At 42.9% G+C, this 14,590-nt stretch overlaps 2 protein-coding genes across 2 annotated transcripts; one reads left to right on the forward strand and one right to left on the reverse strand.

Annotated features, from left to right (window-relative positions):
* The first annotated feature begins 644 nt into the window (after positions 1-644).
* On the forward strand, positions 645-6,268 carry eif2b5 (eukaryotic translation initiation factor 2B, subunit 5 epsilon). Its single transcript, XM_071903682.2, has 16 exons — positions 645-822; positions 1,108-1,232; positions 1,324-1,509; positions 1,617-1,794; positions 1,884-1,964; positions 2,044-2,121; positions 2,206-2,518; positions 2,669-2,814; positions 3,283-3,427; positions 3,515-3,616; positions 3,704-3,805; positions 4,571-4,661; positions 4,758-4,881; positions 5,006-5,131; positions 5,355-5,465; positions 5,957-6,268. The coding sequence occupies exons 1-16, from the start codon at positions 664-666 to the stop codon at positions 6,020-6,022; spliced, it is 2,133 nt and encodes a 710-aa protein (XP_071759783.2). The 5' UTR covers positions 645-663; the 3' UTR covers positions 6,023-6,268.
* Positions 6,269-6,376: 108 nt separating this feature from the next.
* Positions 6,377-9,176, reverse strand: mul3 (mitochondrial E3 ubiquitin protein ligase 3). The gene is made up of 5 exons (XM_071903696.2): positions 9,087-9,176; positions 8,770-8,891; positions 8,572-8,659; positions 8,362-8,482; positions 6,377-8,271 (listed from the first exon to the last, which is right to left on the reverse strand). The coding sequence occupies exons 2-5, from the start codon at positions 8,884-8,886 to the stop codon at positions 7,779-7,781; spliced, it is 819 nt and encodes a 272-aa protein (XP_071759797.1). The 5' UTR covers positions 8,887-8,891; positions 9,087-9,176; the 3' UTR covers positions 6,377-7,778.
* Positions 9,177-14,590: the final 5,414 nt, after the last annotated feature.

Genomic DNA, 14,590 nt, shown 5'->3' on the forward strand with positions numbered 1-14,590 from the left:
GTTAAACTTTTTGTCACATATTCAGTGGGACATGAGGCAGCCTTTGTTGACCAGTGATGGTAATGCTTATCATTGTGACCATAATACTCATAATAATGCAATTAATTTAACATCTTGGCAATCAACTGTTATTCATCACCCAAATACTCGACATCAGTAGGCCAATAGAGCATCTTACCCTTGTAGGTTGAAGTAGCCTACTCAGCAGTTCAGAAATTGAACAATATCAGCAAACAGTAAACTTAACTATGTAAAACAGTTATACTATTGAAGCTTAGGATGGTGTACTACCCACTTCTGCTACCATAGATGTCCCAAATTAACACACACTTGGCCATGGACCCCAGCTTACTAACATTTTATCTCACGTGAGCAAGCTTTGTTGTTGAGTTAGTATTGCGTCATTACCGTCTATATTGTATGTGTGGAGATGAAACAGATGAAGAGTTAAAAACACTCATTCTTGTACATTCTCTTGTTTAGGATCAGTTCTAGTGAATCAAATTATAGTGAAAGTAAGGACACCCCATTACTGGAATCCCCTCTACGACTTTGAACCCCCACTTGCGAGTTAATAACCAAAATACACAGCGAAAGAAAATTGTCCCACCGCCGCCACCGTCGTTGTTTCTGACGACAGCGCTGGTAGCAGGGACGTCAAACATGGCCGGTAAAGGGGGAAAACAGAGTCGTTCATGCTCTGGCCTTTCGGGTAGAAAAGGTGCAGGTGACCAGGAGGAAGAGGAGCAGCCGCTGCAGGCTGTCCTGATCGCAGACAGCTTCAACCGGAGGTTTTTCCCCATCTCCAAAGACCAGCCGAGGGTAGGCAGCCTGTGCTAGGCAGCGAGATAAGCTAGCTGCAATGCTAATGGCAGCTACACTGGTACATGCTGTTGACACTGACAGGGCCAAGTCATGGTGGGGTAAAGTGTTACACACTGCCTGAACTAGCTTAACAGAAGTCGTAGATAAACACGTAAATGCCCATGCGGAAATGGAAGTGTTGTCTTTGTTTAACGTCATTCTAGGGTTTTTCAGTGATCATCATGAGGCTGCTCAGTTAAGTCTTTGACTGCAAACGTCATCTCTTATTTGTGTTGTTCCCAGGCTTTACTACCGCTGGGCAATGTTGCCATGATCGACTATACCTTGGAGTTTCTCACTTCAACTGGGGTGCAAGAAACATTCGTCTTCTGCTGCTGGATGTCCAATAAGATCAAGGAGCACTTGCTGTGAGTGAGGATTTCACTGACACTTTGTGATTAACCTTTTTGGTGCAGAATATGCATTATAATGATTTTGACTTGACACTGTGCCTGACAGGAAGTCAAAATGGTGTCGGCCCACCTCTCCAAACACGGTCCACATCATCACCTCGGACCTGTACCGCTCCCTGGGCGATGTGCTGAGGGATGTAGATGCAAAGACCCTCGTGCGCTCGGACTTTGTGTTGGTGTACGGAGATGTGGTTTCAAATGTTGATGTCAGTCAGGCGCTACAGGAGCACAGGTAAGAGATCAGTTAAGTAAAATCTGGAGCAATGATGATCTGAGTGATCCCTAGTCCTGCTTCTCAGTATGTTAGCTGTCTAATCTAACAGTTTGTGCTCTTTTCAGGCATCGGCGAAAGATGGAGAAGAACATCTCGGTGATGACGATGATCTTCAAGGAGTCGTCGCCCGGTCACAAGTCCCGCTGTGAGGAGGATGACATCATTGTTGCCATGGACAGTAAGAGCCAGCGGGTCTTGCACTACCAGAAGACACAAGGGCTGAAGAAGCTACAGTTCCCCATGGTAACTGACCGTTCAGCAGTTTCTCATACCTTCAGCAGACTTTACTGTTGGACTCACCAGTGACAGCTGCTCCTCTTTGTGCTCTGCAGAACATTTTCCACGGCGGAAGTGATGAGTTTGAAATCAGACATGACCTCCTGGACTGCCACATTAGCATCTGCTCCCCGCAGGTCAGTTTCCAGCCAGACACAGCAACTATGGAACTAATAACTGCTGTCAATGCTAACAACAGTTTTGTCGTTTTTGCAGGTTGCTGAGCTCTTCACTGACAACTTTGACTACCAAACTAGGAATGACTTTGTCAGAGGGCTTCTGGTCAACGAAGAGGTATTACATAAGAATGTGGATTCTGTAACGACACAAATGCTATTTAGTAAAAGTCAAGCCATAATATGTTTCCTCTCTGTCTAGATCCTGGGCAACCAGATACACATGCACGTCACTAAGGACGGTTATGGCGCCCGAGTGTCCAACTTGCTCATGTATGACTCTGTGTCGTCGGACCTCGTACGTCGGTGGGTCTACCCCCTGACCCCCGAGGCCAACTTCACGGACCAGAAGGGACGGAGCTGCACACACTCTCGCCACAATGTCTACCGAGGCTCGGGAGTCAGTCTGGGCCACGGCAGCCAGATGGAGGAGAACGTTCTGATTGGCTGCGACACCAGCATCGGCGCCAACTGTTACATCTCCAACAGTGTCATTGGCAACAACTGCACCATAGGTAAGTACCCAAAACCATCGAAAGCTAAGATTAAACTTGGATTAGAGCTTTTCTTGGCAGAGTGCTAAATTGTGTGTGTTTGAATATAGGAGATTGAGAGGAAACAGGTAATAAAAGTTGAGTAAACGATCCTCTTTTGTGTTGCAACAGGTGACAACGTAATCCTGGATCGTGCCTACATCTGGAATAATGTTCACATTGCCAGTAACGTGGCGATTAGCCAGTCTGTGGTCTGTGACAAGGCTGAGGTCAAAGAGGGAGTGAAGCTTAATAAGCAGTGTGTCCTGGCATACAACGTAAGCAAAGCATGTATTGGCATCATTAATTCCTAATTGCAACTAACTAGTAGCTGATGGATGAAAGTTTACATTTGTGTTAACAAGATAGCAGAACTACTTTCCATTTTAAAGCTGCAATAGACAACTTTACACATTGGTGTCCCCAAATTGCAGTGAGAGGTAACTGAATTAATTTTGAGGACTGCAATAGCCAGAAATCGGGTAACACATCATGAAGTTTTGGCAGCATGTTCAGCTATTGTCTGTGAGTCCAGCTTTTGTGTGTGATACCCAACATCAGAAGTGGATTTGGTGAAATCTACGGCAACTTAATTAGAGGGGATGTGACACTTTTCTCTGTTACAGCCTCACTTTGTGATTTAGGCTGACAGGTGTATTTTTACATAAAAATCTTGCCTAGTGCAGCTTTAAATGCATGATGAAATATTAGGCAGCGGACCTAATTTGCACACTGACTGTTTCTAGGTGGTGATTGGACCAAACATCTCTCTACCGGAAAGCACTGTGGTGTCCATGCACCATCCAGACGAGGAGGAGGAAGATGACGACGATGAATTCCTGAGTGACGACGCTGAGGTTGGTCACAGTAAAGACAAAACCAAACAGAAAGGTGTGTACGGACGCGTCGACCACATTCAGAAATTCACAAACCGTGTCATCGTGCTGCCAGTAAGCTGTACTTTCTCCTGTCCTCCAGTGTTTAACCCGGCAGAGGTCGGAACGGAAGGGAAAGGCTACATCTGGAAGGCCAGCGGTCTGGATGACACAGAGGAGGAGGAGCTGTCCCAGTGTCTCTGGGGTAGGACAGCAGCTCTTTAAAATCTGCGTTTCCTATAGTGATACAGTCACAGTCCCAGCAGCCTGGGTTTTGTTTCTTGTCCGCCAGGCTTGGTGTTGAACCCGGACCTTGAGAGTGAAAGCGAGGACAGTGAGCCCGACGACCCAGACGATCCAGTTATCCCCTCCCCAGAAATGGACGACGTCAAAGGTGAGAGTTTGGGTTTGTGTCCGGAGAAAGTTGACTGGTTAAATCCCCCTGCCTCTGGAACCATATGACTGCCCCCTACTGGCCTAGGATCATATCTGCGAGAAGCACCTCACCCCTTCACCAGGGAATGATATCCACTCTCTACTCAATCTAAATAATCCCTTCTAGCCAGGATTCCCTCTGGTCATGGGATTTCTGGGATATCATGGAATTTTGAGGTGTATTCCAGTCAGGGAAAGTCTTGATAAATTCTCTGGGAAATCAGGGAATTTTACAAATGCGTCACTTTACAGCAATATACCAGAATGTATTTTACAGCTTGTTTCATTGGATTAGATGGTGGTTTTCAACTATAGTGGAAACCAGACTGTTTACCCCCTTTAGAAAAACAACATTAGGATGTAATAACATTTTTATGTCATGGACTTAGTTATGGGAAATCATGGAAAAGTCAAGGAAATTTACATCAGGGCCACAGTGGGAACCCTGTCTATCTCTCTCCTTAACTCTTATTCTATTTATTTATTTATTGCACTTATTTTTGGTTGCTTCTAATTTTGATATAGGAATTTAAGCCTATTCTACTGTTGCACTCATTGTAAGTCACTCTGGATATTAGAGTGAGCTAAAAGCCTCAAATGTAAATGTAAGCTTTCTCTCCTGTGTCTCCCCTCCTCTACCACTTAGGTCAGTGTGCTGTCCCCTATTTTTTTTAAATTAATTTTATGAGTCAAGGATCAATAGCTGCTGTCTTTCCATGTGCAGTGTTTCAGATGGAGGTGCTCGGGACTCTGCAGAGAGGACTGGAGGAAAACATCGGCTGTGACAATCTTGTGCTCGAGATCAACTCTCTTAAGTAAGGACTAACTTAAATTTGCCAGGAATTCCACGCATAGTCGTCTTCAAAGCGATTGCTGCCGGACGTTCAGTTCAACATGCTTTCTCTCCGCAGGTACGCCTACAATATCACTCTGAAGGAGGTCATGCAGATTCTGACCAGAGTGGTGTTGGAGTTCCCGTTCCAGCAGCAAGGCCCACAGCTCACCACAGCCCAATACGCTGCTCTCCTTCTGCCCGTAAATAACATTTACATTACGTTGTTTTTCTTCACAACACGTTCCTGTAACTGTAGACATGACGGAGTCTAGATATAGAGGAAAACATTTTTCTAAATTTCTTCTTCTTCCTCATCCTCCTCAGTTGTTGAAGAAGTGGGCGCCGGTCTTTAAGAACTACGTGAAGAGAGCACAGGACCATCTGGACTGTCTGTCTGCCTTCGAGGAATACTTCCTAGAGCAGGAGAGCCACTGGGGAGCTATGGTCAAGGTCAGGGAAACTCAACACTACAAGACTACATGTACCTTGTACTGTCATGAATCTGCTAAGACACTTTTTAAGAAGTCTAAACTCAATTACAACAGCCAGAATGTTCCAAAAAGCCAAAACTTTCAGTGACTTTGCGTAGCATTTAATCTGCAGTCATCAAGCATGGATTGTACTTTCAGATGATCCTGGAGCTGAAAATGCTGCGGTCTTTTTTTTTTTCTAGGTCTTGATGAACATGTACCAGCTGGAGATCCTGGAGGAGGAGATCATACTGCGCTGGTTCTCCCAGGGAGCCACCACCGACAAGAGCAGGCAGCTCCGCAAGAACCAGGGGGTAGGTACACTGTGAGGAGGGGGGTACAGAGGGAAATGGAGCTGTATGGCACATTACTATTCTACATCTTAAGGGTTTGTGATAGGAACGTAACACGATTGCAGTTTCCATTAATATTGCATTATCAGCAGCTGATCCCAGCTCAACATAAATAATAAAAAAAACAGATCAGAGATATCATTAAGTTGTCTGTATAAAATAGCTTTTACAGGGTATGGAGGGGATTTAAAAACCAATCGGCTCATTATCTGTCTTCTCTTTCTTTGAACACCCTGAGAAAAGTGCAATGCTGAAAGCCATTGGTGTTTAATTTAACAATTGTGCCCGGATATTGATTTTTATGTATTTACACACCAGAATTATATTTATTATGTTTACTTCACTTAGGTTTTTCCCAACCCTTGAAATTGTCATGGCTTTGCAATAATGCAGTATTTATTACAGCCTTATTTTGTATTTATTTTTGCATTATGTTTCCCCCCCCCCATCAGCTTCAGAAGTTCATCAAGTGGCTGGAGGAAGCTGAGGATGAGTCTTCAGAAGAGGAAGGCAAATAATGAGGAGCGCATGAGAAGGGACAAAGACAACACTCTGCAAACTTTAAAGGAAACGTTGTGTGCATAATGGGTGTGAGAGACTTGAGTCTGTTGTGGCAGTTTGTTTTAACCTCTACAGCAGCTTTCCGCCACTAATAACCATCAATATTTCCTCTGTACAGTGCAAGTTGATGTGCAGTTCACAGCCCCTATGTCATCACATAGGATGAATGTCAATATCCAAATAAAGAGGAAAGAACCTGGGACCCTTTGGGAAATGTCGTAGTCACATTTTAAAATCATCCACATGTACAAGTCAACCAAATATCACAGAAAATATGTGTCACTCAAAATTAAACTATTGCTACTAGCTAGTTATTGAAAAGAGGTTTTATTGAGTACACACAAGACTAAAACGGTCATTCTAAATCCAGTGTATACCAGTGTTTAGTGCTGCTGCTTTACCACAATATTGAGCACTGACTGCAGTTCACCAACAATACAGTCGAAACACTGCAACATAAGAGGTAGGAGATTATCTGCTAAACTGGTACAGTCCACATTACCTGCACCTACCATTTCATGCCAGCCTGTCTGCATATGCTGACTGGAAAGCTGGACTGAGTGACGGAATGAAAGTTATTTTAAAGTGGAAGACAAGTCAAATTAATGAAAGCTTAATGATTACATTTCTCCACATTCCTAATTCTCAAACAGCGAATCCTCTCATCCAACACAACAAAATACAATTTAATTAAAAAATAATCCATTTGACACACATTTGCTCTGCATTTGTGACTCACGCAGCTTATATCCCTTATAGAGTCAGACAAAAACGTCCTGCATTAGATGCATGGTCCTCTCAGTTGTTCCAGTACTATGTGCTTGATTCTCACATTATTTATGAACAGTGACTTAAGAAAAAAATCATTTGGTATAATTTTGGCTTAGAGTAACTATGAATACATTAACTGTAATCATCACAGTGAAGGCTGTGATGCACCTGGCAACTTGACAGGACGGGGAGTCAAGTGAAACAGCAAAATATCCATCAGAATTTACCTTAGCAACAAGAGTGTGCCGTGCTATCGGTGTAACTCTGTTGACTTAAAGGATAAGGCTGGTGTTTTTTAATGCATTGCTTACCGTCAACAAATCCTATGAAAATAAAATCAACAATGCGTTTGCTCTACTCCCGTTATTTTCTGACTTCCCACGTACCGTTTTTAGCCGTCAACCCGGAAGTCATTGGCTCCAATTGTAAGCTAAAAACCTTGAAATACAGCTCACAAAGACATAGTTTCAATTTTAAAAGTCGCTAACTGTTACCACGAAAAGTCAGGCTGTTGTAGTTCTGACCAAATCAAATTCAAATGGAAACAAATTCTTCATTACGCCGGGGACTATTTTCGGTGCTACGGAACTACTTTCCTGAGATCGCAAACGTGTTTACAGCCGGCTTATTAAGTTGTTTGAGGAAAAAGTCGGCTGGCCCGGTGCATCGCGATGATGAAATATGCTGCCCACAGCAACGGCATGGCTCTTTGACGTGTTTTTTTAATACAATGGAGTTCTACGGCTGCTGGGACATGGCTTCATTGGGCACCGGCTACATGGACGAGATTTGTTGGTTATTTTCATAGGATTTGTTGACAGTAAGCAATGCATTAAAAAACACCAGCCTTATCCTTTAACACCTGAAGCAGTGTTCCCAAGGCTTGCCAAGTGTATCACAGCTTTTACAGCCGTCAAACCCACGGTCTCCACCTCTTCAGACCTACTTCGACCTGTCGTCCCGTTGTCCCACCAAGCTGTAGACGACCCCGGCCAGAAGAGAAGCCCCTGTGATGCCGGACACCGCCGTCAGCACCTTCCACATCTGCGCCGAGCTCTCGTGCCTGTCCACGAAGCTCTTGTGGTCCGTGGGCACCAGAATGTACTGGCGGCCATCTTGCGGCGCCTGCAGCCTCATCGCGCGGCCTCCCTCCAGCACCACCTCGCCGAACCCGGTCAGAGTGCTGCCCACGCGCAGCAGCTGCTCGCTCTCCTCGCGCGCCACGGGCTTCTCGCCGCTGAGGCCCTGCACCACCACGTCCACCAAGCCCTCCTCGGCGCGCCTCACCTGGTGGTAAACCCGCTCCAGGAAGCAGCCGGAGGCCTCCAGCGGGTTCTGCACCTTCACGTACAGGTCGCTGACGTAGGCGCCGGGGCACACCAGGCTGAACGGCACCGAGTTGTTGGTCTCCTGCTTGTTCGTCCTCCGGGAGTTCCTGGAAGTGGAATCGGTGTCTTATTGTTTAGAATGACAAACGAAGCTATAAACTGTTATCATTGGGTTTATTTTGTGTTTTTTTACGTACCATGTTTTGGTGAGGGAGTTCCAGTACTTCCAGTGCTCCTCCACTCCTATCTTCTGAATCACACCAAAGCACCGTGGGACAAACTGGCTGGCCAGAGGCTCCCCATCTGCCTGCACCAGGCCTGTAATCAACATAAAACAGATCTGTAACACATCTTTCAATTTGCTCTTTGATTTAAATCCTCAATGTTAACTTTCTATATATGTGTACCTTCTACAGCAACATACTGAAGTCTCTTGTGGGGGGATGCCTTCAGTATTTTGACCAAATGTTGATCTGGCTTGAAAATGGGTATTTCCTAAAATTGACAAGAAAACCTTTCAGGTGAGTATTTTCAGTTTCACTGCAAAAACAGAACTGTATGAAGTATTTTCAGGGCAGTGAAATACAATTATGTAGCATACATGCCTTCAGCTTTTGTAACTCCTTTTTCTTTTCTTGGTGTAAGTGGTAAAACAAGCCAGAGAATGCAAAGCTGGAGCCCACACCAATCAAAACCAAGGGGTTAATTGGGAAGTCACTCATTGTTTCTGTGTGGCAAAGAAAAGAGAAAGCATGCCATGAACACTACAACACGCAATTATTCAACATTCACAAGACCAAAACAATGACACAATTAACAAAACTCAAGCTTAACTACTGTCATTATCAGGCAGGTTTGGAGTAAGTCACACTTCTTTGAAAGATGTTTAGAAAAAAAAACAGAATAGAGGAACAAAACTTACCTGGTTAAAACTGTCAGGGTACAACTATGACACACCTGTAGTTCAGGCTAATAAATCGAAAACAAAAGCTTCTATTATGTTGGTTTCATTTCCTCGTTTGCCCACGTTGCGTCGTGCTAGGTCAGCCAATAGGATCCGAGCATCATTTTGCTCATGCGCATTTTGATCACCAGGTGGCAGCAGTGGTTTGAGGGTTAAAGCCGAACCGGGAGGTGAAGCTTTTTGTCCTCTTCAGTTGCAGCAGCCTATCCTGAAACGTCTGCTTGCCATGTGTAGTGAAGTCCTCACTTGCTAAATTGTCATCGTGTAAATGTTCATATCACATTATCTTTATGTCCCACCAGGGGAAAACGTGGGTGCAGCCAGGGTTATAAACAAATTGTTAGCAAAACAAATCAGTGGTAGAATCAGTAAAAGCAGCTAAAACTCCTTATACTCACAGCTCTTATATAAACATTTCTATTTATTATTATTTTAACATATTTTTTACGTTTTTACTATTTTTTTTATTTCACGCAGGCCTCATAGGTTTGCTATCAGTTATAATGGCAAATAAAGTGTGGTGATGTATAATGTAGCCTAGCCAATCAGTGCTGATGCAGATATGTAAACAAACATGACAGACATGACAGCAGTGATTATTATTGATAGTCTGACTCATGCTGCATTTATGGTGTCAGTCACATGCGGTAAAGGAAGCACTCATGTGGCTGGCATCATCATCTAACCCTAACCCTCTGCAGCAGCCGACACCAATCTACTGATTGTGTTTTTACACGGCTCTCATCAGGGTTGACCAGCGTAATACAATCCATGAATCATAAAATAAAGCGTCATTGACTTTGCCAGCTTCCTTTTTCTCTGTGTGTGTACCAGATTATGCAGGCGTCTCTTGGCAAACAGTGTTTGATTTTGAATATGCACAGCCGGTCATATTTTCTCCTGTCGTGTGAGCTACCTCCATCCTTGGTTTCCAGCTCTTTTTTTTTCCTGGCTTGTGTATTTATTTTTTTTTAATCTTCAGAGCTTGAAAAGAGTTACTGACATTGGAAACTTCTAAGCGGTCTACACTGCAGGACACAGAGGTGATGCAGTGCCTTAGTGAATTACTCCTCTTGGTGGTGTGGCTGTCCTGAGCAAATTCAAAAATTAATTTTCACAAATGTTACTAAATCTTCAAGGGCATCTCTGACACCTGAGTGGGTGGTTGGGGTAGTCTTGGGCTTTATGATAAATAAAAAAATAATAATAATAAGTTTGCTATTCTCTACTGGTAAATGGAGGAATCCTTCTTTCAAAGCTGCATTCCTCCCTTTATTAAACACTTTGACATGATTCGGGTGTTGATTCATTCCCCTTGACTCTGTCTGTCCTTGACTGTGCATTGGAACAACAAGGATATTCAGTTCAAAATGATGATGGCAGTTTTATTGTTTTTATTTGAAACACCTTCCACTCAAACACAAGCAACCCCCGGTCTCCAAACCTGCATGGAGGAAAAACCGCCTTGATGACACTGACAATACAGTACCATACAGTATGTACTCTTACGCAATGTGGATCTATAGCATGTGCTCAAATCTGGTGGCCTCTCATTTCCTAATTTCATAAATAATTACTGGGGATTTCAGCTCAGGCCACAACTCTCTGCTCTCTGGTTCGATGCCTTTTAATTTCCTTCATTGGTCCTCTTGTGGCATCTATCACCTTGGTGATATCTAAAACATCTGAAAGACTCCTATTCCCTCCCAGGATCTCCCTGGTTCTTTTATCTTGAGCTCCGAACGGCTCTTAAAACATACGGAAACCCCTGGAGCTCATATCCCGACTCACATCCTCTGGTTGACATGATCACCTCTATGAGAATGGCAGGTTTTGTAGCATCTGTCTATGTAAAACTCTCCATACACAACACCCCGACTCTACCCATCACAAATAAATGGGTAAGAGATGCCACCTCTGACTGGAGTACTATATGGAACAAGATCTTTTCCTCTTCCAAGAACTTTGCTCATCAACTAATACACTTTCAATTTGTACATATATCCAATGTTCACTCCAACTTGCAGACTTAAAGCCAAACAAACTGACTCGGACCATTGCAATATCTGCTCTGACTCTGCAAGAGGTGATTTTATGCATAATGTTTTGGTATTGCCAACCAATTAATGCATTATGGCATTATGCAGTGGAAATTCTAAGCATGCAGTTTTTGGTCTCACCTCTGATACTCTATTGTCTTGTCTTTCCAAGAGAAACGTGTCTGACTTATACTTGCTTCCACCACACACACACACACACACACACACATTCACATACACCTAACATGGTCTACAACAAATGGATAGTGTGATAAAAGCACCTCACTACTGTGACAAAGTCCGTTTTAATCCTTTGCATGACTAAGCTAAATCCAGTTCCACTCATCTGAAGCATCGCATGACTAAACTCAGTGTGAACAGGTGTGTGGCTTCTTGGCACGAACCTCCATACACGCCTGGACAGCCTTCCACACGATACACTGCAACTGCGTGTATGTGTGTGTGTGTGTGTGTGTGTGTGTGTGTGTGCGCTCGGTTGTGTGTGTTTGCCTTCTCATATACACAAGAATATGGATACCTGTACACATTTGAGTGCACTTACTAGTCTAATATTACTAAAATTCCTAAGGGTATTTGTCCATGTGTGTACATCATGAGCACTGCCACATGATATATGCTTAAACACATGTATATAATTCCCCCAGCTGTGAGAATATAAGGTCATTTATCACTGGTATAGATGTTCTTCATAGAGACTGAAAATTTCATCATCATCGCTTTGCAATTGTTATTTGTTACGCATATTATAACGACTCTCCTTCTCTCTCCCTCACACATCTATTATCCAGCTGCACAGTGTCATGTGGCGAGGTAAACAAGTATAATATACAGTATAATGTTGCTTATAATGTTGTTAAATATATTGGTGCCCATGCTCCTCTCCACTGTCTGTTGTGTTTCCTCACTCCCATGGTGCAGCCTCAGTCTCATATTAAATACTCTCTTCTGAAAACTTCTCTGTCTGTAGATGCTGTCTTTTTATTCATTAAAATATAATAATAATAATAATAATAATAATAATAATAATAATAAGGAAAATTGAATGAGCATGTGCCATATGTGCCAAAAGATATATCTGAATCCTGCGTTCACAGACTCTTATAGCTCTACATTTTGTGAAATAAAAATAAAAGGTTGGGAAACGCTGCTCCAGAGCATCAGGCCTGGATGCTTTTGTCAAATTCTATCCCATGTCATATAAGAAACTAAAGTTCTATTGCAGAGTCTGATTTTGCAGGAATACGGTCTGATTTTGCAGGAAAACAGTCTGATGTTGAGTGAGAAGAGAACAGAGGGTGGAGGACGGTGGGCACAAGAGGTGTATTTATCCAAAAACAAGGCCTCATGGACACCCACAGGCAAATGAAATGTTTTTTGCATTGATTTTCTGAGCATGGTGTTAATAGGTGGCTTACACAATAACCTGCAATCCTATTTCATACTTCAGAAGTCCCTGCCAGGAGGACACTTTGGGACCTTGAAATGATAAAATTCCATCTGACATTTTGAACAAATACAGTTACTCATGCAACGCAGGAAGCCTATTTACATGTGACTGAAAGTAGAGGCTTGAACATGTTGATTAAAGTGGAAACATGCTGCGAATCAAAAATCAGTTGGATGTGAAAACTACTGCGCAGTAGCAAAACTACTGGAAACTCCACTGAATGCAGGTGGGACTTTGTAAATCGGGTGACATGCATCTGTTGTACCACTGGATTCACGGAATAGCATTCCCCCTCTCACAGTTTTATTAAGAGTTTATTGAGTTTCTCATTATGCATTAGAGCAAACACACACACACACAGACACACACACACACACACACACACGCTATACACACAAACAGAACTACATCGCTCTGGGGTCTAGGGCTTCTTGCTGGGAAGTTAATTCACTTTCTCATCATCATTTCAGTTTGATGAGTTTGATGCACCTTGGTAATCACCATCATTACCACCATTAGAACTAACTAGGCCATTTATTGCCTGATTGACAGGATGCACATCAGCATCCTCACTCAAATCCACAAGGTGATTTTAGGGAGGCAGACAAGGTGTCATCCTCCTTGTTAAAGGTGCTACATGTCGCATTTTAACATCAATGAATCAGTACCACATTAATTAGTATAATGACTGTAAACATATGACATCATTGCCTTCAATTGAAGATGGTGAACTGATCATACAGTAATTGTATGAGGTGTGTCCATTAGCTAAACAGAGACAATACACTGACAATCACAGACAATTTTAATAAAGGTTTGCATTAAATTAACTCCCCAGTAAGGGATTGTGCATGTAGATCAGAGAAGCATTTTTCATAAAAGGCCTTAGAGAGTAGCAAAGGTGTTTCTGGATGGTCACCAAAAAAAAAAAAAAGAAAATATGAAAGTAGCTCTGCCTACCCTGAAATTGCACAGGATTTATCCATCAGGACTGAAAAGCCCAAACATTTGACTTTGCTCCCTGAGGAAGATTGGTCTGACGTCCATTAAAGCTTTTATTAGCCTCGGTGAGTCAGATGGGGAAACAGACCAGTAAAGCACATGTTAAGGCATATGGAGAACCACATGGTGCCAGCAGAGGAATTAATGGGATGCAGTGGACACAGACCGGTTCTGTGTTTGATTATCAATAACGCGTTTGTCTCGTGGAGGGAAGTAAATGAAATAATCCTCACTGCAGTGAGAGTGACAGTGACTGCAGTGACGGAGCAGCCACCTGACCACAGACAGAGACAGACAGAGACAGACACACTGCATGTTTTTCACTGACACAAATCAACAGTTAGCAGATTGTCAAATTGCATTCCGCTGAAGAAATTCTACCTGGAGAGAGGAAGCAGAAATACTTCTCAGTCCTCCCATAGTCTTATTAAGTAACTCTATGAGCCCGCTTCCTCTCCTATTCTCCACAGTTTCCTCCAACCTTGTGCACTTCAAGTATGAGCACTATGCATCACTGTCTGAGTGCAGCATTGTCTTATCTGTGTGTAAGTGTGTGAGGTATGGCCAGGTCCATATTTGGTGATTACATCATGGTTTAGATCAATTTTAATATAAATTTTTTTGCAAGTTGGTGGACAATTTATCAGAATATTCCTCTATATTGTCCAAACCAATGACTTTGAAAAATGTCTTATAAAGCCCTTCTAGGCCTAGAATTCTTTTCTCCTTGGTTATGGGGAGGATGATGTGTGACATGAATCTAAATGGCTAACTTGTGCAGCATGGAACAGGAGCAATTTATGCAAAATAGTCTGTGCCTTTACACAAGCATGACTAAAAAAACACTAGAAGTATAGTAGAACTAGGCTATATACCTAGTAGTATATAACTAACTATATAGTCTAACTACCTATAATCTACTAAGCACTCATAGTGTATCTGTGGTGCTCAAT

The sequence above is a fragment of the Centroberyx gerrardi genome, chromosome 13 (assembly GCF_048128805.1).
Source record: "Centroberyx gerrardi isolate f3 chromosome 13, fCenGer3.hap1.cur.20231027, whole genome shotgun sequence".
Lineage (NCBI taxonomy): Eukaryota > Metazoa > Chordata > Actinopteri > Beryciformes > Berycidae > Centroberyx > Centroberyx gerrardi.

Coding starts and splice junctions, on each gene's coding strand:
- eif2b5 (XM_071903682.2), top strand. CDS start 664: ATGGCCGGTAAAGGGGGAAAACAGAGTCGTTCATGCTCTGGCCTTTCG. Junction 3,428..3,514: donor AGACAAAACCAAACAGAAAG/GTGTGTACGGAC, acceptor CCTGTCCTCCAG/TGTTTAACCCGGCAGAGGTC. Junction 4,662..4,757: donor CTCGAGATCAACTCTCTTAA/GTAAGGACTAAC, acceptor TTCTCTCCGCAG/GTACGCCTACAATATCACTC.
- mul3 (XM_071903696.2), bottom strand. CDS start 8,886: ATGAGTGACTTCCCAATTAACCCCTTGGTTTTGATTGGTGTGGGCTCC. Junction 8,660..8,769: donor AGGAGTTACAAAAGCTGAAG/GCATGTATGCTA, acceptor TGTCAATTTTAG/GAAATACCCATTTTCAAGCC. Junction 8,483..8,571: donor TCAGTATGTTGCTGTAGAAG/GTACACATATAT, acceptor TGTTGATTACAG/GCCTGGTGCAGGCAGATGGG.